The following is a 25,361-nucleotide window of genomic DNA, read 5'->3' on the forward strand; positions in this document are numbered from 1 at the left end:
CGATCCCATGGCCTTGGCATCAGCGCGGCGTGAGCACCCTGGGTGTGCACAGCACAAGTGGATGCTGCCCGCAAAAAACCTGACAAGATGTCACCTTTGAGGCAAGAAAAACCCAACAGACGTTTAACCACTTTATTAACCTCAACAGATGTGAATGTACCTCTGTGTAAGCTTTACCACAGGTATCCAGCTTTGACCACAGCCTGCAACCTCAGCTACGCTTCTTCATCCAAGAAAGCATCCAGCAGGGCCTTTGGCATAGGCGGTGCAATCCTGGGAGAAGGTTCCCGTGGTAGCAGAGTGCCTGGGGAGAAGTCCCTGTCCACGCACTGCACGTAGGCTACTGCTGTCAGTCCGTTCCCATGGGATAACTCGGACAACAGTCCTTTCTCCGTGCAGCATCCCTGGCATCAACAGTACCGCTACCACATGCTGTTGGAAACAGCAAACAAAGGTGCAAGAAACTATATTTACTCCCTATTTTCAATATTACTGTGTGAAGGCATTCAGTGTCAGCTCGTCCTTATAGAGCGTCTGCCTTTCGTAGCCTCAGCTCAACGGGCTCCTCCCGTTGTATTTGGGAAATGCTTTCGCGCGCGTTCTGCTTTTAGCAGCGTAATATAGTTGGGCTTCACCTCCCTGAGCCTGATAAACCGAGTGACTCAGAAACCTGCGATCTGCTTCCAAACAAAGCATTTAAGATAAAAGATATAAGCAGTAATGGAGCTGCTCAGCTCAGCAGTATAAATGCTAGAGGGTTACTCATGTACTCAAAAACCTTCTAACCTTTCTTCATCTCTTTTTAACCCCTGCAAGCCCTGGGCAAGGCAGGCTGCAAATAAGAGCTGATGTGTCATTTCAGATATGCTTCCACTCTGGCGTGCAAACCCCGGGGCTGGGAAGTGGAAGGAGCTCTGATGCCAGCACCGTGCAATGAAGAAGACGTGGAAGGGGGAGAGCCGAGCGCTCACTCCATGGCCTCCAAAGTGCTCTTATTCCTGCTGGTTAAACAGATGCCAGCTTCTGAGGGGATTATGTGTCATCGAGCCTGGTGGCTGCAACAACTAATTATTTTCAGCAAGGGTCTGTCCTCCAGATTTGCGGTTCAAAGGGCATACCGGTAGTGCTGTCATCTAGTGCCACGTGTAAAAATTTGTCCCCACTTGGGTTTCCCTGTTCCCAAAGAGGTGGCTCCCTCAACACATCTCATCCTCCACCAGCTCAGGCTCACGCCCAGCAGACCAGCAGGTCCTTCCAAGCAGCATGGGCAAGGAGCAGCAGCCCCGGTGAAGCCTCAGAGGAACTAAATACAAAAAGCAGCTAAAACCAGCTCAGCATCCAAGCAGCAGCCTGCCTGAGCTTCCCATTCCCTCAGCTGGATGTCAGCGTGGCAGCCATGCCTCCGGCTGCGCATCGTGGGGTCGGTGACGGGGCCCAGCTCAGCTGCGGCCAGATCCAGGGGAGAAAAATATCTGCGGCAGCCCAGGATGGGAGAAATTCCAGGTGAGAGCAGCCAGAGGAGTAAACACTTTTGGAATGCAGCCTCAAAACCGGCACAGAAAACATTGTATGCCTTCATATAAATTGATGGCTGACCCTTATCGAGACTACCAGAAACAGCTGAAAAGCAAAGCCAGGCAACTACAAGAATTTAAATCATTGAGAAACACATGGCGAATGATGGGGAAGACTAGAGATGAGGGGAGAGCTGAAGAGGGGAGTTAATAGAAAAGGCAAAGGGTGTGTTGGTAAGCAGCTATCAGAGCTGGGGTGCCCAGCAGCCGGGCTGGATGCGTTAGCGTGGGAGTGACCCCAAGGCACCAGGCTCGCAGAGCTCAGCTCTCAAACCAGCACAAGCCGAGCACTGCTCTGTCACAGCACCAGTTAAGCACTGGGAAGCAGTGCCCTCACCCAGACAGATGCTAGAGCACCCCCCCAGCCAAGGTTCCTGTGGAGATATCCCAACTGGGACTGGAAACTGGATGCTGTCAAGAAGGAGAGGGTAGATGGAACGGATCCTGCTCGGCTCTCCTCCCACTATCGCTATCATCCTGCCCGCTCAAGAGGCTGGCAGGCTGCATCAGCTCCCCACCACCACCACCTCTGATCCCCCAGGACAACTCGAGTGGACCCAGCCACATGAGGCTGCATCACCTCCAGGGACAAGGATGTGAAGGGAGATGAGGCTTTCCAAGCCCTAGATCCAGGTTCTATGCAGGATCAGACCAAATCTGGAGCTAATTTGCTGTTGGGCAGCCAAGGGCAGCGCCACATGGAAGAGCCGTAGGCTGTGCACGCCGGTAGCAAGAGTGAGAACCCCCTGAAGTCCCAGCACACGGCCTGGGGTTTGAAGGGTGCTGCTGTTCATAAGCAAATCATCGCAGGTTGAAGGCAGTAATTACAGTAATGAACTCCTCCATCACTGTGATGCTGTGATGCCGAGTCCTTTGGCCACTTTGCAGTAGATGTTTTCATTTTCTGCACTCCCGGCATTAAAGGAGGATCTCGAAGGCAAGAATAATTAATAGGGAACATTAAACTGAAGGGAGTTGAATCATAGGAAAATAGAGAAAATGAAGATGGAGGAAGTGATAAAGGTCTTCAAGGTGCTGCCAAGAGCTGCAGGAGGAAAAGAAAACCTTTCCCTCTCTTACACCTCCACTTTTTGCCATCACCTTGAAGTATTTTGTCCCTGAGGACAGAGGAGAGCCTGGGTCTCTGACTAACAGTGCTGCAGAGCTGCCTTGGTCTGCGGGGACATGTGAAGAAATGCAGCTGTCTCTTAAATAACAGGAGTTGACACCAGTTGTGAATAGATGAGTGATCGTGGCTTCAGCCGTCACAGCGGAGGATCTGATTTCAGATGAAGCCCCATTCATCCACCCAGGGCCCATCATAAGGCTATTAAGGGAGCATCTGTCACAAAACCACAATGGCTTTAAATGCTTGGAAAAGGGCACAACAAAAATAAGCCTGCTTAGCTTACATACTTTCCTCTGGGTGACGCGATTCTTGCAATTCTTTAGCAAAAATGAATGATAAATACGACAGGTAGCCAAAACACACAATGCGAGGAGGGTGAGATTTGGGTTTCACCTCAGCGCGGGGTCTGGCTGGCTGTTTGCTTTGCCAGGCTGGCGGGGTGGGCATGAGAGCGGGTGGCAGTGAGTTTTCTGGGGTAGCAACAGTCCCTCCAGGACACTGATGGAAAGCCCTTGCCTGGCTCCTGGCGCAGCCGGGGAAGGCTCTCCAGCAGCAGGAGAAGGCATCGTGTTCAGGCCGAGCGGGATGTGCTTTGGGAGGGCACGGGGGGGAAGCATGCTCCCGACCAAGGCAGTGTGGTCGGGTTGCTTGTCAGGACTAAATCCACACTGTATGTTAAAAAAAAAAAAGAAAAAAATTGCATTTAGCTGAACTGGAAAAGGAAGCCAAGCTTAGCCATCGTGGCTATCTCATGTGAATGGTTCCAGCTCATACCTTCTTGCACTCATACTCGCCAGAGACAAGAATGTCTTTTCCTTCCCTACAACGGCACAGCTCTTACTGCTCTCTGTTCTCTGCAAGCCACACTGGGCACAGCTTCCATCCTCTGGCTGACACCTGCAGGGGTACCCTGTCAGCCAGCCCCTGGCATGTCACCCGCTGCCTCCCTGGGTGACATCCAGGCTGCCCCAAGCACAGAGACTGAAGGACAAGGCCACTGCTCATGCGCAGACCGGCTTTATTATATTCATGGTATATTGAAAGCATCTCGTGTGCATTAGATTGATGCTCCTGGGGCGAGGGGTGGGTGTTCAGGCCCTGTAGTGCTCATCAGACCCCCTCTAAGAGGAGCTGGAGTGTCTGCGTGTGGCTCGATGGCGGTGAGAAAGACTGCGGTGTGTGATGCAGCTCTGTGTTTGTAATTCCTATTGAATTGTAATCCAGATTCCTCTTTTTGTTATGAATTATATTGAGTTGGGCTGAGCTGTTTTGAAAAATCTTATCAAATGTGGATGAAAAAAGGGGTTGTGGTCATATGTGCGCAGCTGTTGAGTTCCTCTGCAAAACCATGTCGTTCCGAGGGACAGGTCTTCCTACCCAAAGTTTCAGTCTATGGAGGCATTGCCTGTGTGCATAGATTTTCAGCCTAGAGCAGAATAAAGGTAAACGTTTTTAAAGTATCCAAGTGTTTTAGAAAGCTAAAGCACCCCTCTGCCCCCTCCCCAAATAAACCCCGACGTATACCCCTGGATTATCACCAGCTGAGTGAGCCCCTGGATTTTGCCCAAGCACTGCACCTCCTGCAGTCGCAGCCCCACGCTGGGTTTCACACCGAAGCAGTGACACACTCAGGCACATTCATCTCCCTTCGCTTGAGCTGGCTGAAAGCAAGGCAGCTCCGGGAGCAAGCCGCCCCGTCCCCCTCCTTCCCTCCCTCCCCAGCGCGGAGTGAGGCATCTCCCAAAGGTGACTCAACCCGTTTGTTCTGGGAGCCAGACCTATATGCTCCAACCCCTTAGCTGAATAAACCCTTGCAGAAAACGCGTGTGTGTGTGTACAGAATCCAACACAATCGACCAGCTGGGACCTTCATCCCTCAGGGAATAAAAATAGCAAGCAATATTAAAGCGGTGTATTTTCACAGATTGCAGTCAGGGCTCACAACACACGCACACTTAATTTCCTGCTTTCGGTTCACTATCAGATTTTATGCTTAGGTTAGTGAGGTTTGTTAACATTTCTTTTTCCCTAGAATAGGGATTATTTTTTTTTGTCTGTTTGTTTAACTACAATACATTCAGCCGTGAAAAATAAGATCGAAAAAGATTAATAGGAAGCTGAAGGATTCATCTGAGATTGACAAAGATTAATGTGTGCCTTATTCTTATCCATTTTCTTTTTCTTTTCCCTTTTTCTTTTAGTTACCTAGACAGCTTAGATCGAATCGGAGCTGCAGACTACCAGCCCACGGAGCAGGATATCCTCCGAACCAGGGTCAAAACAACTGGCATCGTAGAAACCCACTTCACATTCAAAAACCTCCATTTCAGGTTAGTCTAAAACTGCACGGTAAATTTTCAGAGCCTCTCTTTGTCTTGAGATTTTCTTCTTTATGAGTTTCCCCATAGTTCCCAAAGGAGGAATTGTTAAATTGCTGATTAATGCACGGATACCTCCCGCTGCAGAAGACACGGCGTTTTGGAGGGTCGACAATACGAAATGTTTGCTAATCCCATCTTGAAAATCCCTGCCCGTTAGAGAGGAGCTGACGGCAGCTTCCTCTAACCCAAACGGCCCCTCTCTGTTGGGAGGTATGATGTGAGATTGACCCCCTTGTCTGATCAAGCCTCATAAATGTGAAAATATTTGGCCAAATCTTTTCTCTGCAGTGGGTCGCTCGCTGTGGTTAACGCTATGTGCTGACCCTCGCGATACCAGCCAGCAGCGAGAAGAGGACATGGAGGCAGAGCACCACACACAGGGTTTAGAGCACACAAACTAAAGAGCTGGTGGTCTGCTCCCCCGCAGACCCTTTGGGACCCAGCACGCTGCTGAGGCTCTCCCACCCCTCCCCCCACGGCCCTGACTGCTCCTCCTGGTCCTCCTCCGTCCAGGCTCTGGAGGAGAAGACCAAGCCCATGGTGAAAGACCTGTGGCTTTTTGGTTGGAGCCTTCCAAGGACCATACGGTCAGAAAACACCAAAAATGCTGACGCTTCCTTACAGCTAAGAGCAAGGGGGTGCTGACGGTCCTCTCCTGTGCCATAGGCTCTTCGATGTCGGGGGCCAGCGGTCAGAGCGCAAGAAGTGGATTCACTGCTTTGAGGATGTCACAGCGATCATTTTCTGCGTCGCGCTGAGTGGCTACGACCAGGTGCTCCATGAAGACGAAACCACGGTGAGTCTAACTGGGTCTTGGAGGCCCCGACACTTCTTTATGGGATACTGCGTAGCCAGTGGCTCCTCAGAGATCGCCGAATGCTCGCTGGCGTGCTACAGTAACGTGCTTCTGTCAGTCACTCTGAAATCCTGGGGAGACTTGTCCTCCTCCACACTCTTTGAAATCAAGTCTGCATGCCCAGGTAACTAATACTCCCTTGCAGCGGTGGACTCACAGTGTTTTATTTCTCTTTTCTAACTGACCTGTGTGTTTTCGAAACGTGTTAATGGGACCCTGTGTCCAGAAAGAGGAGGTAGAGCTGGGTGGGCTTTAAAAACCAATGTTAAGGAAGCAGTCACGCCACGGTGCAGAGGTGCAGGACAGCTGTGCGTGCCCGAGGCAGGCTCGGGCGAGGAGTATAACCTATTTCTTCAGGCTACAGAAATTCGTTTTCCTGAGTGAGACTGGAACTGTTTGGTTCCTCAGGTAATTTGCTCTAGGAGAGCTTTTATGACTTCCCGCTGTGACATTAGGCTCAAAATACCATCTGGAAGTAAAGCTAGCAAGAACCTGTGCGCTCCCTGGTATCAGAGTGCAATTAATACAAGTGAATTAAATACACAGAAAGGACGCAAGAAGACTCATCAGTGTGTTCTGGCCATTTATCTAGCGTGATGGGAATGCGTGGTTTTGGGACTAGCGATGACTGCAGCAAGCTCCCGATTGCATTTATCTCAGGAGGAGGAATCAGAGGCCATGGTCAGGCGTGGGGAGGGTTTCGGCTGTGCCCAGGCTGCAGCAGCACGGAGGGCTCGCTCCTGCCAGCTTTGCCTCTCAGAGGCTTTTTATTCTCCTGCTGCTGAAGAGGTCAGGCTTACAGAAAGCTGATGATGAGGGAGGAATTGAGGGAAAAACTGCTGTTAGGTGTCCGTTGTCTCGTCCCAAAAAGACTGGGGAGGGGCTGTGGTTTCGAGCCTGTTTGAGGCAGGTTTGTGAGCTCTAGCAAACTGTTTGAGGAAGCCACCCGGTTGTTTGGGTTGTGCTCATGCCAGAATTGAGGGTGGTATTAACGTCACGGCTATGTCCGTCCAGGCTGACCGGAACACCCTACACCCTCTCTTGCCCACTTATCTATAACCCTCAGCTGTCACCTCCCTCTGACCCTGGCCCTGATAGGCTCAAGGATGCTCAGTCCTGTCGGATTTACTGGGAAGGAACCAAAATCTCCGGATGTGATTTGAAAAATCCAGCTGTTAGCTCAGTGCCATAGAGCTGGGCAGCTGGGCAGGGGCAACACACCCAGGGGGTGAGGAGGAGCGCAGCGGGGGAGGGCAGACCCGGGGGGCAGGGAGCGGGGCTGTGATCTGAGCGGAGAGCAGAGTGCTCTGTAGGTACAGCTGGGCTGTGACACCCAAACTGTGAAGCCGAAGGCAGCCTTGAATGCAGGTCACCTTTGGGTGCCAACCTACGTGAGCCACAGCCTGCGTTTCAAAGCCAGGGAGCACAAAATGGAAGGGCCTGAACGCCGATGCCATTCTTTAAATGTCAGCCTTAGCTCAGCTCCTCTGAGATGGAGGTGACAGCATCTCTCCTGGGGATGCTGAGCTCTGCCAGTGCCTGCCCGTCACCCAGCACCACCCCAGTGATGAGCAGGGCGCCAGCTCAGCCTCCCCCCAGAAGTGCCCCGCTGCAGAAACCGGCATTTACACAGCCCCAGCGTCCCTCTCGCATCGGGAAGGCAGCCCTGGCACGGAGCTGACATGCGCTTGCTATTTCAGTCCCTTTTCACAAAGCGTTCCTGGGGACGCTGAGCAACAGGAGGGCAGAGGCAGCTGCTGTTCATTTACACGTTCGGCGTAAATGGGGAAAAGGTTCGGCATCGCCGCCGCCGCGCCTGCAGGACGCCCCTGCCTAACCCAAATAAACAACCCTGAGCGAGGCCAAGGCAAACAGGGAAAAATGACGGTGTCGGATCTTGTCTGCACCCACAGACTCTGACCCTCTCCTAGCTGAACCCCCAAGCGTTTGATCTCCTCCCTGTGGTTCCTCTCCAAAAACCCAGCAGTAAAAGCAGCATCTCTTCAGTCAGCTGATTTGCCGTCTGCCCGCATCCGTCACATCTGCTGGCTTTAATGACGTAAATCAGCTTTTATTGCTTCTCACTTAGAAAATACAAAGAGGAGGCAGCTGAGAGAGCGAGGTGGGTGCTGCTCCTCCATCTTCATTTTCTATCGAGATGCTTACTATGGTCCGGGCGCTGCCAGCTGTATTAAAGCCGCTGAAGGTTTTGGGGCTGTACAGATGTCTCTGTGAGTATGAAAAGACTTGTAGAGCTTTCATCGCTGGCACGGAGACATGAGAGGGAAAGAGCCCTGCTGCATCTCACGTGCCCAAAAAACTGCATGCAAAGCTGGGTGCACAGGGCGAACAGCTTTTCCTCGTGTGCTCAGCACCCTGTGGACCGCAATCACAGGATTTCACAGGGCAGGGGGGTTGCACTTCTCTAAGTCAAACCACACTCCAGGCAGATGCTGCAGTTCAGATAAAGCCAGCCTAACACAGAGCAGGGGCTGGTGTTGTTAAGCTCGGTTAGTGGGAGGGTGTCAGGACCGGTATAGTTGTAGGGTCAGCTCGTCTCAAGTGGAAAAAGCTCACAAACAACAGGTTTACTGTGAACCCTTTCAAAGGAGACTGAGCAAAGAGCTTGTTAAATAAGGCTGGGTGAAATGCCCCCTGACCTGTCCCTGTCCTTAAAATTAAAGCACAGCTCTACACTTTTAAAGTTCTTTTGTGGTTTATTGTGCTCTTTATTTTAAAAGATCGAGCACCCATCCTCCTGCAGCAGCTAAAAAAGGGCTATGGTGTGCAAAGCCATCACGCCCTAAGACCAGGTATATTTTATAAGGGATGTATTTTCTCTCCAATGCCCTGCCACAAAAAGCAGCACAGCAGGAATTGAGGAAAGCAAGTGCTTCTTTATGTCCAGATCAGAAAGACATAAATAAAATAAAGAAAACTTTCTGCATCTGTGATTTCTAGGCCCATACACCCATAAAGACTATGCTTTGCATAGGAACCCCTGCTGCTGTTGAATCCAACCTCTCCCACTGCCCCAAACACCTTCTTACACCCCTGCTGGCAGATTTAAGCTGCTTCCCTGCGTGCCCAGCTCCCGGGGGAGAGTGGCGAGCCTGCAGGGCGATTCAAGCAGTGCCTTCATCAGTGCCATTGCTGCAGCCACAGCGCCCAGCTGGAGCGTAGGAGGCAAAATTACACCCTCTGCCCAGCCCACCCGATGCACAAGGTGCTGTCTTCAAGGTATCACACCTGCCTCTGCCTTTGCCGAGCCCCTCACAAGGCACCGCACAGCACTCTGCTGTATTCATACACAGATGGGAACAGCCTGCTTTAACTGACTGAACAACTCCATGGATTATGTCTTTGCATAACAAGGCTATTTTGTCTCATTTGTGATTTATCTTTGTGTTTCATAAGCTGAGGTTACAGGAGGAAAAGCCTCAGATCTGTAATCTGGGAGAAGAGAGGAACAGCAGTCATATTAATCCGTAAAACTGGAGGTGATTAACAAAGGTAGATTTGCGTTGTTCCGTCTAAATGGAATTCCTAAGGGAATTTTAAAAAAGACAGCAATGGCATGGGACTTGTCACAGGAACTGAGACTATCCTCATTGGTTTTTTCCTGACAAATTCAAAGGAGTCATAGCAAGAGGGAGATGTTCACACTGCACATTGCTGCCTCTGAAGCTAAGGTATTTAGGTCATTCATATCTAGCCAAGACCTGCCAGTATTGTTCATGCCCCCATTGCTGAGCATGGGATGGGCTGAAGGCACTGTGCTGGTGACCCTTGGTGTGCATTAGCATTGGCCTGTTGGTCTGTGTTTCATTGCCTGACCTGGTTAGCGTGCTCTCTCTGCTGTCGTTGGGCAAGGAAAATTGAATTGCAGCACTCAGAAAGTGCCTTAGGAGTGACAAAGCTGGTGAAAGGGGCTTGGGCATCTTAGGAAAGATAAGCAGGAAGGGGAATATGGAGTTCCTGTGCTTAGGACAACCGCCAGTGTCCTTAGAGCTTGCATGACAGTCAGCACAATCACCATGGAAAACAAAAAAGATGGAATGAACTGTGCGGTGCAGCAATAACCAGGTCTCCTCCCATACCCTGGGGTAAGAGAGATGGGTTTACGAGTGTGTTTCTGCCTGGGCAGAGTCTTGACCGCAGCATCCTTTCTCCCTCCCGGTCAGTAGAAAGCTGTTTGCCCTTCACATCAGCAATGGGAACAGGCTGTGCGATGGCATCTGAGCTTGGCGATAAGTAATTCTCACTCTTGTCTTACTCAGGAAAATTTAACTGGACTTACAATTTGTACGGACAAGTGGTTATTCCTCTGTAGCCTGGCGGGTGGGGCTGCTTTCCTGGTTGGGGCATGAGGTATTTGCGGGCATAAGGATTTAAAATACTGATTTTGAAATAGGAAGTGACGTTAAGAAGCCAATGTTTCAAAAGCCTTTCCCTTAACAATAGACTCAACATAGGAAAAAGCAGCACAATGGGTCCAAAAGCAGGTGAAAGTAATTTCTATCACTCCAGATAAAAGTATGAGAGCTGTAATGTTTAGTGCCTCCTAGCAGAGCAGGCACGTCTGCCCCATCACAGCAGCACGGGTGCTCCTGGGAGGAGCCCTTGGGGAAGCTTTAAGGGACTAAAAGGGTCTTTCACTGTGGATTTACTGGTAGGAAGGGGATTATCTGGGGGCTTTAACTTCTCACTCCTTTAGCAGCAGCCTGTGCTTTTACGTGCGGTACCCAGAGACTGCCTCGCGTCTCAGCTCTGCCTGAGCTGTTGGAGGTCTCCTACAAACATCTGTTGAATGAAGGACAGTTGGGAAGGGGAAGGAAAGGGAGGCAGTGAAGCGTTCCCAATGTTAGCCAGCACCAGGACAGCTTGTGTCCATGGGTGGGCTCCCGGGACCCCTCCTGGGATGCAACAGCATTTCCTGTCTGGCACCCAGGCACGGCAAGAGGAGCATCCATACCTGCTCACCGGGATGTTGCTCTGCACCTTTGCCACGCACAAAAAGTGGTTCCTTGCTTTTGAATAATGTCAGCTTCTCTTCGGTGGTGGGGAAGGAAAAGGTGGATTTTAAGACCAGAACCTTTCCCAGGTAAATAAGGACGAGCAGGCAGAGCACTGGTTGTGTTTGCTCCGCTAACTGGCAGAGCCAGGGGGAGAATCAGCCTGTGGAGGTCAGAAAGCCAGGTCAGGCAGCCTTAGGGAGCTTCGAAATGTTTTTTCTGGAATCTGAAAGGAATAGAGGATTTTTATTGTGACTCTTACTCTCTACAGGGATGCATTGGTTTGTGCTGTGTGTATGTTCTGTTTACGACTGAACGTCAGGAGTCACTATTTCTTGGGAGAACACTCATTTCATAACAGGTATTAACACACATTAACCAAACCGTAGAGGAGCAGCAGAAGGATTTCTGTAGGATCCTTACATAGTCTTGCTCCTGTAGGAAGGCCAGCCTCACCTAACTGCGAAGCCCAGCTCAGGGGAAGCCCTCAGCTGCTATTTCTTAACCAAAACTGGTCCCAGCCGTGGTGCTCCCGGTGCCAGCAGGTGCAGCCGCAGAGCGCTGCTCGCCGCCAGGCTGCACAGCGGGGCACGGGGCCGCAGGGCGCAGCGGGGTAAGTACGGGGACCTCCAGGCTGAGGGCTGCTACAGCTGAGCTCTTGGTTTAACCCACGAGCAGCGGTGGTGTGGTTCTCGATGCTTTTATTTTAAACCAGCAAGGATGATAAAAATGTCATTAAAAATGTTCTGTGAGGGATCCTCCTTCAAAAACGGTTAATTATATTTGCTTTCTGTTCCCCTGACCACCCTCCACTTTCTTCTCTCCTCCCAAAGGCTTTGAGTAGCCCAGGATCTCCTGTACAAAACCTTTGTGGGTTTCTACATGGTTACAATTTTGACACCGCGAGTAGCAAAGAGGAGCATTGCTCCGGGGCTCCCACACCAGCCAGTACAAAATGGGGTAGCAAAAAACAGCACACAGACATGGGATGATCCAGATAAGCAACGTCTTGCAACCGAGAGTTAATAAGTAACTGCGTTTGTACGTTTGTACGTGATGGCATCTTCCCCATGCGTCGGTACAGTGCACGGTGGGGAGATGCTAGGTCGTTTCAAGTCTGGTAGCAAAGCGCGTGGCGTACGGTACAGAAAATCGCGTGCGTCCTGTTCCACTCTGGGTTGGATCGAACGTTTCCTTCATCCACGGAGCCACTTTTATCTAAATAAAACATTCAGCAGCAGCCAAAGTGTGTCAATGAAAAGGAGAGCGTTAATCGATAAAGTGCTGGGCTCAATTGTGCTGCTAGCGTGGGCATGAATGGAGCAGGAGAGGGGTGAAAGCCCACGGCTGTCTCACACACCACTCGAATTTCCCAACCTGGGGAGGGGGAACACGTTGTACTCACCCGAAAAAACCCTCCAGCGGCGAGACCGCGCAGCCCTGTTCTCTCTAGCATCTCTCTGGTGGTTGCTGTAACCGGTCTCGTATGTGCACTAGCGGGTTTGGGGAGTGCTGTCCCAAGGAGATCCCGCTGGGAAAAGCCGAGGAGCCGGTCTGGTCTGTACCATGCTTTGCCTTTGATAACCCCCTGACTCTTGGGTGTGCTTCGTCCTCACCGTGCCTGCTCTCTCCACTGCCCGGCTCCCGGCTGAGAGATGGCCACGCGACCGGCGTCGGCCTCGCGCGCCAAACGTCGTCAGCCTCGGCACCTTCACAGCTTTTCCTCGGCCGTCTGACCTTATCTAGCCAAACAAAGGCCAAAAAATGAGCATTTGAGAGACCAACCAAATTTGGCAGGTATGAAGCTTCTCTTGAACCGAGAAAAAAAAAAAAATCCAAAAGAAAAAGCGAGTTGAGAGTTGAAAGCAGCAGGGAACATGACACTTGGTTGACTTTGCCGTGAGCTCTTTCCACCACCATAAAACCATGTGGCGGACTCTGCAACTCTAACTGGTCTGTTATTTCATTCTTCTTATCTCTCTCCTTTTCTGTGTCGGTTTTTTGCATGACCTATAACCAAAAAGCTGACTTCTTGCTGTGCGTGCATTTGAACGTATGGCTCTTCTGCTGGCAAGTAACTAATCTTCTTCTAGAGGCATGAGCTAACATCACTGGTAGCTGCCTGACTTCTAGTCTGGTTGTTCTTAGATGCCCTTTGTTAACGTTTTTCCTTTTTATACTATTTCCTCTTCCTTTTTCACTTTTTTTCCGCTCTGTCAGACATCTTCTGTTGAGCCATCTTCCAAGAGAACTCAAAATAAATTAAAAAAAAATAAAAATTAAAACCCACCAACAGACAACACTAAACAGAATAACAAAACCAGGCAAAGGTCACGGCAAGGTCATTTCCAAAATTATGTCACCTTGAGGTCTGCTTCCAACTCTAGATTAATTCAAGGATCTACCAGTCCTTGGTTAATGTATCCAACCAGTTGTGTTCCACACGCACTTGAGAAGTGAAAAAAAAAAAAAAAAGAAAATTTTTTAAAAATTAATTAAAACATTTTAGAAAATCTGCATGAGCTACACCAACACATAAATCTGATCAAAGGGCAAAAATAACTCCCCATCCATGCATGATGCATGATGATTTCTATGAGCTGGGATCCTGTAAATTATATGCTATGCAAAATCAAATCAGCTCTGTGTAGTTAAATGCCCTTAAGTTACTAACTGTATGTCCAATGTGATAGGGATTGCATCTGTGTATGTATATGTTCAGCTGTGTGTATACATACATTTATTATGTATATCGTAGCTTTTCTTTTCTCGTTTTTGTTTTCCTCCTTAATTTAGTTGTTTTAGATTTCCCTACATGTTGAACGTCCCGGGGTCGCCGCCTTTGGCCTGATGTGATCTCTCCTTTCTATTGCAGAACCGCATGCACGAATCACTGAAGCTTTTTGACAGCATCTGCAACAACAAGTGGTTCACAGATACGTCTATCATCCTCTTTCTAAACAAGAAGGACATATTCGAGGAGAAAATTAAGAAATCTCCGCTGACTATCTGCTTTCCTGAGTACACAGGTAATGAGAAAGCTGGCCGTGCAGGCGCGCGCAGCAAAGGCATCACGGGGCGCCTCCAGCCAGGCTGGTGCCACCCTGTATCACGGGCAACAAGGCTGAAGATGAGTAGCTAGAGCTCCAGCAAGTTTTATTTCCATAAATGCCATAGGATCACCCCCACCATGTTTGGCAGTCCACCTAAAGCATGAGGGTGCCTCAGACCCCGGGTCTTCGCTGGCAAAAGGCCACCACTGCTAGGCAGGGTGCTGGATCCTGCCCCACGGGTGGTCTCGATGCTGAGCCAAGAGCTGCTGGTGTGGGGCTGTGGCATGGCCCCTGAGCCCCTGCCCGGGAGCACGAACCCTCTTCCAGGTCTCTCAGGTGCAGTGAGCTGAACCATAGCGGGTAACTGGTCTCTGGCAGACCAGCACATGGGGTCTGTTGCACTGTCTGTTGGGGTCCAGCTATGCCATTTCATAGCCCATCACTTTCCCAGCTGTAGATCCTGGCTGACCCCCACAAGCATCTCTCCACGGTGCCTGGCCAAGCCCCCCCTGCCGGGTGCCCGGGGGCTGCCGGATCGGCCCTCCAGCATGCAGGCAGCAGGTCTCACGCCTTGGCTGCTTCAGCTCAAGCTGTAAATTTTTATCACGTTAGTTTAGAAGGTCCCCAGTTTCGCTCTCAGGCTCGCAGACGTCAAGTGTCTGGACATGGAAACACCTCCCGTTAAAGGCAGATAGGAAACAAGGGACTGGATTTTCTCGTGCACCAGCTGCCCACAGCTCCTAACCCCCAGTGCAGAGAGAGGAGAGCTGCAGCCAGCCGTGCCCTGAGCGTGGCTGGGGAGAAGGAGGAGATACCCAGGGATCAGAGCGGGGCTCTGCAACGGGGCAGCATGCAAGAAGCCCTCGGTTCTGCTGGCCGCCTGGCATCCGACCTGCTCCTGATGACAATACATCACCCATGCAAAGGCTGCAGCTGCACCCTGCCGCTTCCCGCTGCATCTCACCAGCTTCCACAAACCCTCATTACCATTCCGAGACAGCATAAAAATAAACTTTTATCGTCATGAATTATTTAAGCTCACCGGAGACATCCAGATGAATCAAGCCGACAGACAGAGAAGCAGATCTCTTTGTCAGGAAACCGGGAGTTGTGTTCTTTGTTGTGAACCGGGAGTACCAAGGGTGTCACATTTCTGGGCAGGCCAACAAATTATTAACCAGAGCTTCCTATCTCTGAGCACTTGATTTTTCCCTGTGAATAGGCAAAAGCGATCCATCATCACTGCTTTGGGCTGAATGGTCTATGGCCATGGAGCTGAACGACTCCGTCTGAATTCAGAAGAACATCTGCAGGCTTCCTCTCCGGGGAAGGTTTGGATGTTTGTCGCTTCCAACACATTTCAGCCATCTACTCATCTGCTTGGTCTAGACAGAACCAATGTATTCCTGACACGTTTGTCTAAAAAAGATCTAATAATGGAAATTTCACAGTCTTTACGGTTGAAAGCTCACAATAATGCCAACCCCAAATTTTTCTGGTTGCAAATTAGATTGCTGCTTGCCTTGCTGTCTTTGGATGGTTTGTAGAGCAGCTCTTCACCATCCTCTTTATAGCAGCATTTCTATATACCAGAAGGCCTTTATCATGGCCTCTTCCTTTTTCCCTTTCCGCCAGGAAGCAAACCTGCACCTTTCACTCCTTTCCGATCGCATTTTATGGACCTGGTTTTGCGGATCTTCCCAGAAGTCTCCCAGTAACCCCACTCTGAAATAATACTCTTACACGTCCCTTGATGGCAGAGGGACTAGAACAAGAAGGAACATCAGTTTAGATAAACTTTTCCTCCCGAAGCTATCCCAGCCCGAGAGACGTTCAGTGGGAGAAGGAGACTGTCCACACACCTAGCGAAGCTCCCAGCTGACTACACAGAGGAAATCAAATATAAGCTCGTTTCTGAAGCACTTCACCCCAGGTGAACCAAACCAGTCCTCCCCACATCTCAGAGCACCCCAAAGATTCTCTGAATTCCTCCCAGGTGCTCTCCTGGAAGCTGGGAGTTCTCGCAGTGCCAGGGACACCCCCCGACCTCTGGTCTCTCTCATGCCCTCAGAGAGGGCTGGAAGCCTGAAGGCTGAAAGTCCTTCTGCTGATCCAACAGGGATCTGAACTGGAGCTGGAGAACATCTCGCCCCCGGGCTCCAGCCGTGCCGGGAGGAGCTGGAAGTTACCTCATGCCAACATGAAGCCCGAACTTTAGGCACAAGCTTAAACTTGCTCGCCCCGGCTTTGCTGGCCGCAGCTCAGAGGACAAAGCCCTCGTGGCCTTGTGAAGAAGCAGCATTATTAGAAACTTGCCCTGGAGTTAAAAAGAATTATTTGATGAAAGCCTATAAATCAAACAAGCGGAGTTCCAACATCCCAAGTAGGTTCCACAAAACGCTTTTAATAAAATGAAGTTTCTGGTGTCCATTAGTCCTGCTGACAGAATTATTAGAAGACTGCATCCGCAAATTTGCTTGCTGTATGCTGGAGCACTCTTTCCATCCCCTTAATTCACTCATGCTTTTAACTAATCCACAGCACCGAGCCAAGCAGCAGCAGAATCCAGGGTGTGTTTTAAACCAAGCTGGCATGAGCAATTCCCTGCTCTCCCGGAAGGAACGGAGCATCTAAACCCTCATGTCTTCGAACAACCAGCTCCCCTTTCATTAAATACCCTCCTGGTTACGCACAGCATGTGCAACTCTTCCCAAATTCTTCACACAGGTCTTCAGGCCAGACCCTGCTCCCAGAAAACATTTTGCTTCTCTTACTCCAAGCATGTTCTCAGGTCTGGTGGCCTTCCTGAGCTTGTGCCTCCAGCTAGCCGTGCACCTGCGTGGAGGTGCAAGTCATTGCCCAGCCCAGCTGCCTTTAACCACAGCAAATCCCAAGCCCACGTAAGCTTCTGCCTGGCAGGTAACACTTCCCACCAGCAAAGCCCCGTGGAGGGAGAGGGACCCAAGAGCATCAGCAGCGGCACAGCTGCAGAACCTGCTGGGGCACGGGTGCTCCCGGCCAGCCGGGGGAATGGAGTTAACCGGAGCTAAGCAGGGGCCGGAGCGGAGATGTGTGTGTGAGCAAGGACAAGGCTGGCCAGATGAGGCAGGATCTGCTCTTTTGCATGACTGCTCTTACGCTTTTTTAACACAAAACCTGATGGCTAATAAGGTTTGGCACAAACATCTCTATACATCAAAAGAAGAAACTCCTCGTGGTGTGATTTTAGACACAGCTCTAGCGCAGGGTACTGTGATCCTAATTCCTTTTAAAAAGAGGGACGCTCTGTGTTAGCTTTTTTGTGGGGTTTTGTGGGTTTTTTTGAGAAAACCCCACTTTGCCCTGTGACAGAGGCTGGATCTTTCCATGCCCCTTTCTGTTAGCGGTTCAGGGAAAGGAAGGCACAGTTACCACTACTGCCCTCGATTCACGGACATTTTAGTTGTTCTCCATCAAAAGCTGAAACTTTAATAGAACGAATCAAAAAAAGGGGAAAAGCTAAGCCTTTTCACCAGGTCAAGCACTTTACCGCATTCCTAGCAGGTTTCTTCTCTTTTTTGTCACCAGGATGTGGAATTTCTTCTGCTTTTCCCATCATAGCCTGTTCAACACTCAGCTCCCTCTTCCATCTCATCTCTATAGACTATAAACAGCAACGCAGAATAAAAATAAAGCTAAGCTGACAGTCTGAGAGCATCTCCTCCCTTGCAGCAGCCCTGGCTGGTAACGGTGCCCGCCCCCAAGGTGGAGACAGGGCAGCTGGGATGCAGCAGCCCCCTACAAGCTCCCCATGTCCCTACAGCGGGGCACTTGCAGGCACCCTACAGATTTAGGGTTACGGGATTGCTTTAACCTGCTCTTTTTCCTTTCGTCTCTGCTTTCTTCTAGGCCCAAATTCTTTTACGGAGGCGGTGGCTTACATCCAGGCTCAGTACGAGAGCAAGAACAAGTCCCCCAACAAGGAGATCTACACGCACATCACCTGCGCCACCGACACCAACAACATCCAGTTCGTCTTCGACGCCGTCACGGATGTCATCATCGCCAACAACCTGCGGGGATGCGGACTCTACTAAAGCACTCTCCTCCCCTCCTCTCCTCGTGCCCGCCAGGAGCATCCTCCGGTCCGGCGGACAGGTCCTCTCTCTTTCTGGTTTTTTCCTCCTCAGAAGACGCTGAGGAAGAAATACGTAAATCCCTCCTCCCATCCCAGACAACTCTGCAGCAAGTTCTGCTTTCCCCAGCCCCATTTTATTTTATTTTGGTTTATTTTTGGTTCATTCCCTTGCTGCCTTGTTCTGCTCCCCCAGTCCAATTCACAGTGCTGTAGAGGGAGCTGATGCGTTTCCCACAAAGTGCATTTCAACTGCCAAAAGACAAAAATACTTACGTTTTAAAAAAGAAAAATCAAAGCCTTAAAATACTGGTCAGCAACAGTGTAGTTTGGAACCAAAATTTTTTTTTTTCTTGAAATTAAGGAATATTTTTAATTCTCCTGGTTATTTATCTTTTTTTTATAACACTATTCCTTTGGGAAGTGCTAGGTACAACATGATCATTTTGAGGGTACCTTATGGCTCCAGTTCCTACCCCAAAGCCAGAGGGGTCAGTGTTGAACGCAGCCGCTGCGGTTTGGATGTGTATATTCTCCTTTTTTCCAGACAGCTATTTGAACAAGTAAAACAGCCATATCGAGTTCTGCTGGTGTCTGCGTAAGAGGGACACAGTAACAAAACCTACTAAGCCTTGTCTAAAAGCAGTTGTTACTGGTAACAGTTTTACCTCAAGTTTTTTCGAAATTAATGTTAAAATACGTCTAGTGGTTTCAGTAACCCGTTTGCTGGATGCTGTGGAGCTGCTGGGCTGAGCGGGGCGGTGGCCGCGGAGCTTGGTGGCATCCCGATGGTGATCCCACCTGGATGCCAGCCTGGGTACCCGGTGACCTTTCCCAAAGCACCTCCCAGCCCATGATTTCAGCACAACTGATGCTCCTGCAAACACGCAGCACCTTTTTCCAAACGTCAGCCCTGAAATGCTGGGGTGCACCAAAACTATTTAGCCCTGGCTTCTCGTCGGCAGAGTTTGACCTTCAAGTCCCTGAAATGCGGGGAGGTGCTTTGGGGAAGCTCACCGTGCCTGGGTCACAGCGAGGCATGCAGGAGCCTCGTGGCTCTTTATCACACCTCAGGCACCCAAACGCCCCCGCGAAGGCCAGCCTTGCACTCTGAGCCTCCTTGGCCAAGCAGAAGCCGCCAGCCCACCTGTGTCAGCTCCTGCCTGAGCATTCGAGGGAGGCAGCTCCTGCTTTGGTGTCTCCAGTCAGGGCATCTCTTTACCAGTACCTAGAGTGAGAGGGTTGGTTTATACTGGCCATGCAGTGGTAAGGGAGAGCTCAGGGAGCTGGTCTGAGCCAAGTGATGGAGTAGGAAAGAAAAGCGCAGGGAAGGGAAGGGAGGAAGGAAGGGCAGAGCGAGAGGTGTGGGGAGGGCAAGGGTAGCGCCAGCACAGCAAGGAGTGGGGGCGCAGAGGGGAGGACAGATGTGGCTGGGGCTGGGCTGTGTGTGGCCATCTGCCTGCCGTCCCCAAGAGCTCCCGGTGCCGTGGGGGCGAAGGCAGAGGGCAGCGTGAGAGGTGGGCTGTCACCCCTGGGAGCATGGAGGGACCCTTAGAGGTCCACCCCAGAAGCTCGTTTCGTGTCTGGGTGGGACAGCCGCCTCCGAGGTCCCACTTGGGACCTACCTGCACCTGGGAGCAGGTGGGCAACGCTGACCTCTGCCTCTTCCCTGCCTCTCTTGGAAGTCCGTGATCCTGGAAAACATGAGTCTTTCCAGGCCAGCCACAAGTTCAGCTGTCCTCTCTTGGGAGCCTGAGCTGGGGGTGCCTTTCAGGTCCTGGGAGGCCCGAGTTTTCTCCAGTGCCATGCCCAAGAGGGATGGTATGTCTTTTCCCGCTGTGCCCTCTAGGAGAGAGGGTGTGGGAGCAGCCCAAAGCAGCACAGCCCAAAGGCCAGGGGCCAGGTGAGCGTCAGCGCGTGGCAGGCAGGGGAGGGGGCAGGTGGAGAGGACCAGCGGGGGCGGTTTGGGAGAGAAGTTGCAAATGGGAGATGAGGCAGGTTGAGGCAGCAGGAAGGCTGGAAGGAGAAAGGCACCTGGGAACTGAAGGAGAGTCCCTGTCAGAGGTCGTGCTCTGCCAGGACAGTGCTCGTGGGACATCGGTGACAAACCCCCAGCCAGGGATGCGAGCGGGAGCACCCCGGGGCAAACAGGAGGCATGCAGAGGAAAATAAGGTGGCTCTCACCCACCTAACCAGCTCACAGCCCAGCACGGTCAGCAGCTGTGTCAGTAACCCCCTAAATAGCATTAAATGATAAAACTGTTTAGCATTGTGCAGCGAGGACCCGCTGCTGCTCTGCTGGATGCTAACAGCAATAACACCAGGTCTCTGCCTCCCCCGCTCTGGCACCAGTGAGTACCCACCTTTCTCTTCACCATCTCCGCCTTAAAATACCTCCGGCGGCATCAGCTCCCACGGAGAGCTGGCTGGCCAGCAAAGCCAGGAGCCCCTCTGCTCCTCACGCCACATCCCCCCCACACGTCTTGTTTTCCCAGGTCCCAGCCCCCCTCCCAGCTCCATGTAATGCCGCTGTACAACCATCAACCAAAGGAACGCTGAGCACAAGGCCTGCACACGTCATTGTGTTTGGTTTAGCTTAGGATTTTGAGAGCCAGTGGGAAGGTTTTCCGAAGAGAGGGTTCCCGATGGGAAGCACCTGCCCAGTTCTCTCGTTCCTTGGAAGGGACCAGCCTGTGGCCAGGAAGCCACAGAGGAAGGGCAGGGAATTAGCTGGAGGGATGCAGAGGGATGGGGATGCTCCTGGAGATTGTCCGGCACGGGTGGCCGAGCCCCGCCGGTACCACCTGCCACCCACATACGCTTCGAGCGTTAAAAGCAGGGCTGAGCAGCTGGATGCTGGTTACGTTTGGTACATAAAGCCTACGTAAGTGCTGCACCCAGCGTGCAGCGCTGTGGTGCAGTGACGGCTTGCGCTGGCAGCCAGGCAGGTCTTGCATTAAGCTCTGTCAGAAGAGTCGGATCGGCAGCACTAAATTCTGCAGATTTTCTGTTCCCACCCCTTGCTGTGGGTGACATCTGAGCCGAGCGAGGAAGCAGCAGGAGCTGCTCCCGGCGAAGGCAGCACCCAGCCAAGGCTTCAGGAGTTCCCACCACAACACGCACGGGAATATTTTGGTAAAGACAATGTAAATCGCTCCACCCCGAGCTCTGCTGGACACAGCAGGTCCCCGGCGCTTGGTGCACTTGTGCGGGGCTGGATTCAGGCAGCCCATGCCCGGCCGTGCCGGCTGGGAGGTCCAGACCCCACTGCCCAAGCCCCTCCGCAGCTCCGGCTGGTTCCCCGGCACGTTGGCGATAACGGCTGGTGCTCCACAGGGAGAAAAGGGAGAAAAAGAGGAGGAAATGTTGACACGCAGAGCCTTTTCTTTCATTTTCTTTGGCATATTGTATGTCTAAAGCTTCATTTCAGCTGCTGCTGCTGACATTCCCTCCCTCACATGAGTGTCATGAGGATTCACAGACAAAGGCTGGAAACAGCATTTGGGAGATGAAATGCTTCCAGTGTTAAACACTACTATTTCTCTCGCTTGATGGCCGCATATAGATTTTTGTCTCCAGAATGCCTGCCAAAGCATTACTCACTGCTGCCTTTCTGCATCCTGCTAAGCCTTTTCTGACAGATGTGCCTTCTGCAGGCAATCTTTTGCCCAGTGCTTTTTCTAAACACCAGCAATCCTTGCAGCAGTTGCCTAGACAGAAGACCTTGAAATACTTTGCCTGCTTTCAAAAGCCCTTTTCTTAATAGCCCCTCATGTTTTACCATTGCGATGCTCCAAATCCAGACCCTCGGAGGCACTGAGTTGCCTTTAATTTGCAGTCTCCGCGCAGCAGGGATGTTGCAGCTGGTACCGCTGCATGAGAAACCATACCAGGGCACGGGGGACACATTTTAAATGCACAGAACTGAAACAGCTATGTAATTGAAAACGTATAGACCCCGCTGCCCTTCAAAGCTAAGGTGGGAATTTGCAAAAGATGCCCTTTTTGGGATGCAGGAGGTTTTTAATGACTTGGGTCACTTGTCCAGCAACAGCATCCGAGGGTTGTTGTGTTGAAAGCAGCATTAGCAACTCGGGATTAGCTTCAGACAGCCAAAAGAAGGAAGGAGGGAAGCCCCGTTGCTTGCTTCAGCAGCAGCAAGAGGGTCAGGTCTGTGGATCTGTGAGACCAAAACAAAAAAACAAAAAAAGAAAAAATGCAACTAGCTCCTTTCTTTAAACACCAGTTTCAATTAAATGGAGAAACCTGTGGAAGGAAAGCCTGGAGATGAGCCCGTGGGTGAGGCTGCAGGGCTGAGCTGCAGAGCACCGCGCTCCTTGGGAGGATGCGGTAGCTGGGCTTGTTAGGAGAACCAGCAGTAAGCATGCGCCGGGAGAGCACACGCTGAAACACAGCCACATACTTCAAAGGCTGGTTTTTCTTTAGCAAATGGAATTTACATTTTTCCTCCAGGCCGGAGGAGCGTGGCCGAGCGGCAGGGCAGCGGGACCCTCGCCGAGGCCATCTGGCCCCTCCGTCTGCCAGCACTGGCCGGTCCCTGCTGCCCCTGCCCTCCCACAGGGCCCAGCCTGGTCCCGCGAGGGGTCGGTGGGCTTCCCACAACCCCCCTCCCACAACTACTTCCAACTAAATCTCTCGGGAGTTTTGTATGAGAATTGTCTCCTTGCCCTCGGCCAGCTTTCCTGGCTGGCTGGCCAGCCTGTCCCTCCGCGGAAGGGAGAGCATCCCGAGGAGGCGGCTGCCGTGCCTCCTCGGTAGATGTGCTTTTCTTCTACAGGACACTAAAAGTATCAATGAAAGCAGCCTGCACTGCAATGTGCATTAAAATCCATCCTGTGGGTTTAATCTGTCGTGGCACAAGCCCAGCGCTCGCCTGCAAGGGAAGAGAATTTTATTCTGAAGCCAGGAATGCAATCTCTGAGAGGTCGGGTTGGGGGGGCCAGAGATGTCCTTCTGCCAAAACACCCCCCTATGCCGAGTCACTGCTGTGCACGGCATGGGGCAGCCCCTCGCCATGCTGCGGGCATAGCTGAGGGCGGCAGGCGGCACCCACAGGGGTGGGTGCAGCTGATGCTGTAAAAGGGACCAGCCCTGCACTGTTAGCCTGTGCAACACATCCGAGGATTCTGTGGCCAAAAAAATCTGGAGCCAGGAAGAGCTGTTGAGGTCCTGGGAGCAAGGCTGACCGTTGGTCAAGTCGGTTAGAGTAGCTTAGGACTAGTGCGTTTGTGTCTTTGTCATGGGCCAGGTTTGTCTTCAGGCTCACAACCAAAAACTCCCCGACCATTTCCAAGGGGACTAAAACACTCCTTAAGGATCTGATGCCAGAAGCATCAAGGCCAGTAGAGATGGTGCCACGGACCATCATCCTGACCCACTCAAACCCATCACACACGCGCATCCCCAACACACTCACAAGAAAGCAGAGCTGTGCTCCGGGTGGCACAAAGAGCAGACCGCGGGCTTGCCTCTGCCTCCCCGGAGGCAAGAGCAGACAGAAACACTCCCAAAGCACCCCGAGACTTGAGTGTACGTTAGCATTTCTGAGCTCCTGCACGACATGAGATAATTGATGCTGACAGATATAGGTACGTGACCTATATAAGACGTTACGCTGAGAACATGGCTATGGAAAGGGACTTCTCACAGGACCACTCACGTCTGAAGCGGCAACCCGGAGGTCTGGGTTTGTGCTGCAAAAGCCAGCTAGCAAACATGAGCCAGAGCGACCCTGAAATGCTCAAGTGTTAATAAGAGGAGGAGGACCAAAGCCCCCCAGCTGGCACCCTGCAGGCAGGGGGAGAGGGGAGGGAGCTGCACTGAGACAGGGCAAAACCACCCCCAGCCCCCAGAGAGGGCAGCTCAGCCCCGCACCGGGAGGGGGGACCTGGGGAGGAGGTGGAGGGCTGGGAGCCGGCCCGACGCCTGCTGCCCCGGCCCCTCGACCACCCAGTCTCTTGGAAATTGATGTCGAGTCCAAATCTCGACAGCCCTGTAGCACAGGCAGTGGCCCGGGGTCTAAACCCCCTGCCCCAGGCGGGGAAGAGATGACAGGGGCAACACCACCGGTGGGGCTGGGCAAGCAAATAGGGACATGTAAAGACCAGCCCCGTTAAACAGCCCAGCCCCCAATTTAACATCCTCAGCCCTGCTGCCCCCCCTCCCTTCCCCCCCCCTTCAGCTCGACAAGGGAACAGTGACCGTCACCCTGCCTCTGGGCTCCCCGCCCCCCACATTTCTTCCCAAAGGATCGCCAGAGGCTGCCACGATTTTCCTTTTGCTGGTTTCCCGCTGAATCATTTCTCCTGCATGTTTGATGGCCCAAACTGTATTAACTGTAATTTTGTACGAAGAGTGACTGTCCCTTGGTTTAATAGAGCATTAGCTATTGTAATAATTTATTGGCTGTCAGTAATGTATTTATTAGTTACAAAATGTTAATAAAGTGCCAGCTCTTTTCTAGTGTGAGAGGGTTTTATTGTGTCTCCCTTGAGCGCGTCCAGCTTCTTGAGCCCGTTCCTTGCCCTATATCTGCTCCGGACATGCACGTGTACAACACGCGCCTGCGATGTCAGTTGCCTGCCACAGCCTCACACACCTGAAAATAAGGAATTCCCAAAGGATATAACCTAAAGGTATTTAATTTTATGTAAGTATCTGGTGGGAATTTTTTTTTTTCCTCCTTGTTTTTAAGTAGAACAACTTCACCACGGTTTCCATATGTTCCTTGCCTTCTTGAAATTGCTTTTCCCTTCCTGAAGTGCCATACCCCCGTGTATCTATGCGGGCCATCCATGCTTTTTCTCCAGCACTGCCAGACCCTACACTGACATTCATCTTTCTGCATCCGACCACTTCTTCGGCGCCCGTCAGTGGGGCAGAGCATCCCTGCCACCCCCCCCAGCACCTCAGCTGCCAGTCTTCTACAAGTAGCTTCTTTCATGTTTAAACCAAAGATCTTCCATTATTTGGGGCATGAAATAGAAGCAAAAGGCTTGAATAAACCAAGAGAATATTTTCCATGAGCCTCAGCAAAAGCCCATTAACCGTTCTTCCTATCGACTTCACCTATTTCCAGTGATGCGACTTCAGCCAGACCCATCCTCAGACACGCATCCTCACACCTCTCATCCCACGGATCAGGCAGAATTACAGACCAGCCCTGAGAAGAACTAACAGCTGAGAGGGAAAGGATTTCTCTTCTTATATTTGTATTAG

At 51.5% G+C, this 25,361-nt stretch overlaps 1 protein-coding gene across 2 annotated transcripts in view; it reads left to right on the top strand.

The window, feature by feature from the left end:
• The window catches only part of GNAO1 (G protein subunit alpha o1), a 145,446-nt gene that overhangs the window by 114,984 nt on the left and 5,101 nt on the right, over positions 1 to 25,361 (top strand). The window contains exons 5-8 of one of the 2 annotated variants that reach the window (XM_040615406.1): positions 4,905 to 5,033; positions 5,751 to 5,880; positions 13,831 to 13,984; positions 17,897 to 24,605. In XM_040615406.1, the coding sequence (XP_040471340.1) occupies positions 4,905 to 5,033; positions 5,751 to 5,880; positions 13,831 to 13,984; positions 17,897 to 18,084 (601 nt within the window). In that variant the 3' untranslated portion in view covers positions 18,085 to 24,605. Of the gene's footprint in view, positions 1 to 4,904; positions 5,034 to 5,750; positions 5,881 to 13,830; positions 13,985 to 17,896; positions 24,606 to 25,361 lie in introns of those variants that run through there. The other variant, XM_040615405.1, reaches the window with a different exon arrangement.

This window comes from Falco naumanni, chromosome 15 (assembly GCF_017639655.2).
Source record: "Falco naumanni isolate bFalNau1 chromosome 15, bFalNau1.pat, whole genome shotgun sequence".
NCBI classification, from domain to species: domain Eukaryota; kingdom Metazoa; phylum Chordata; class Aves; order Falconiformes; family Falconidae; genus Falco; species Falco naumanni.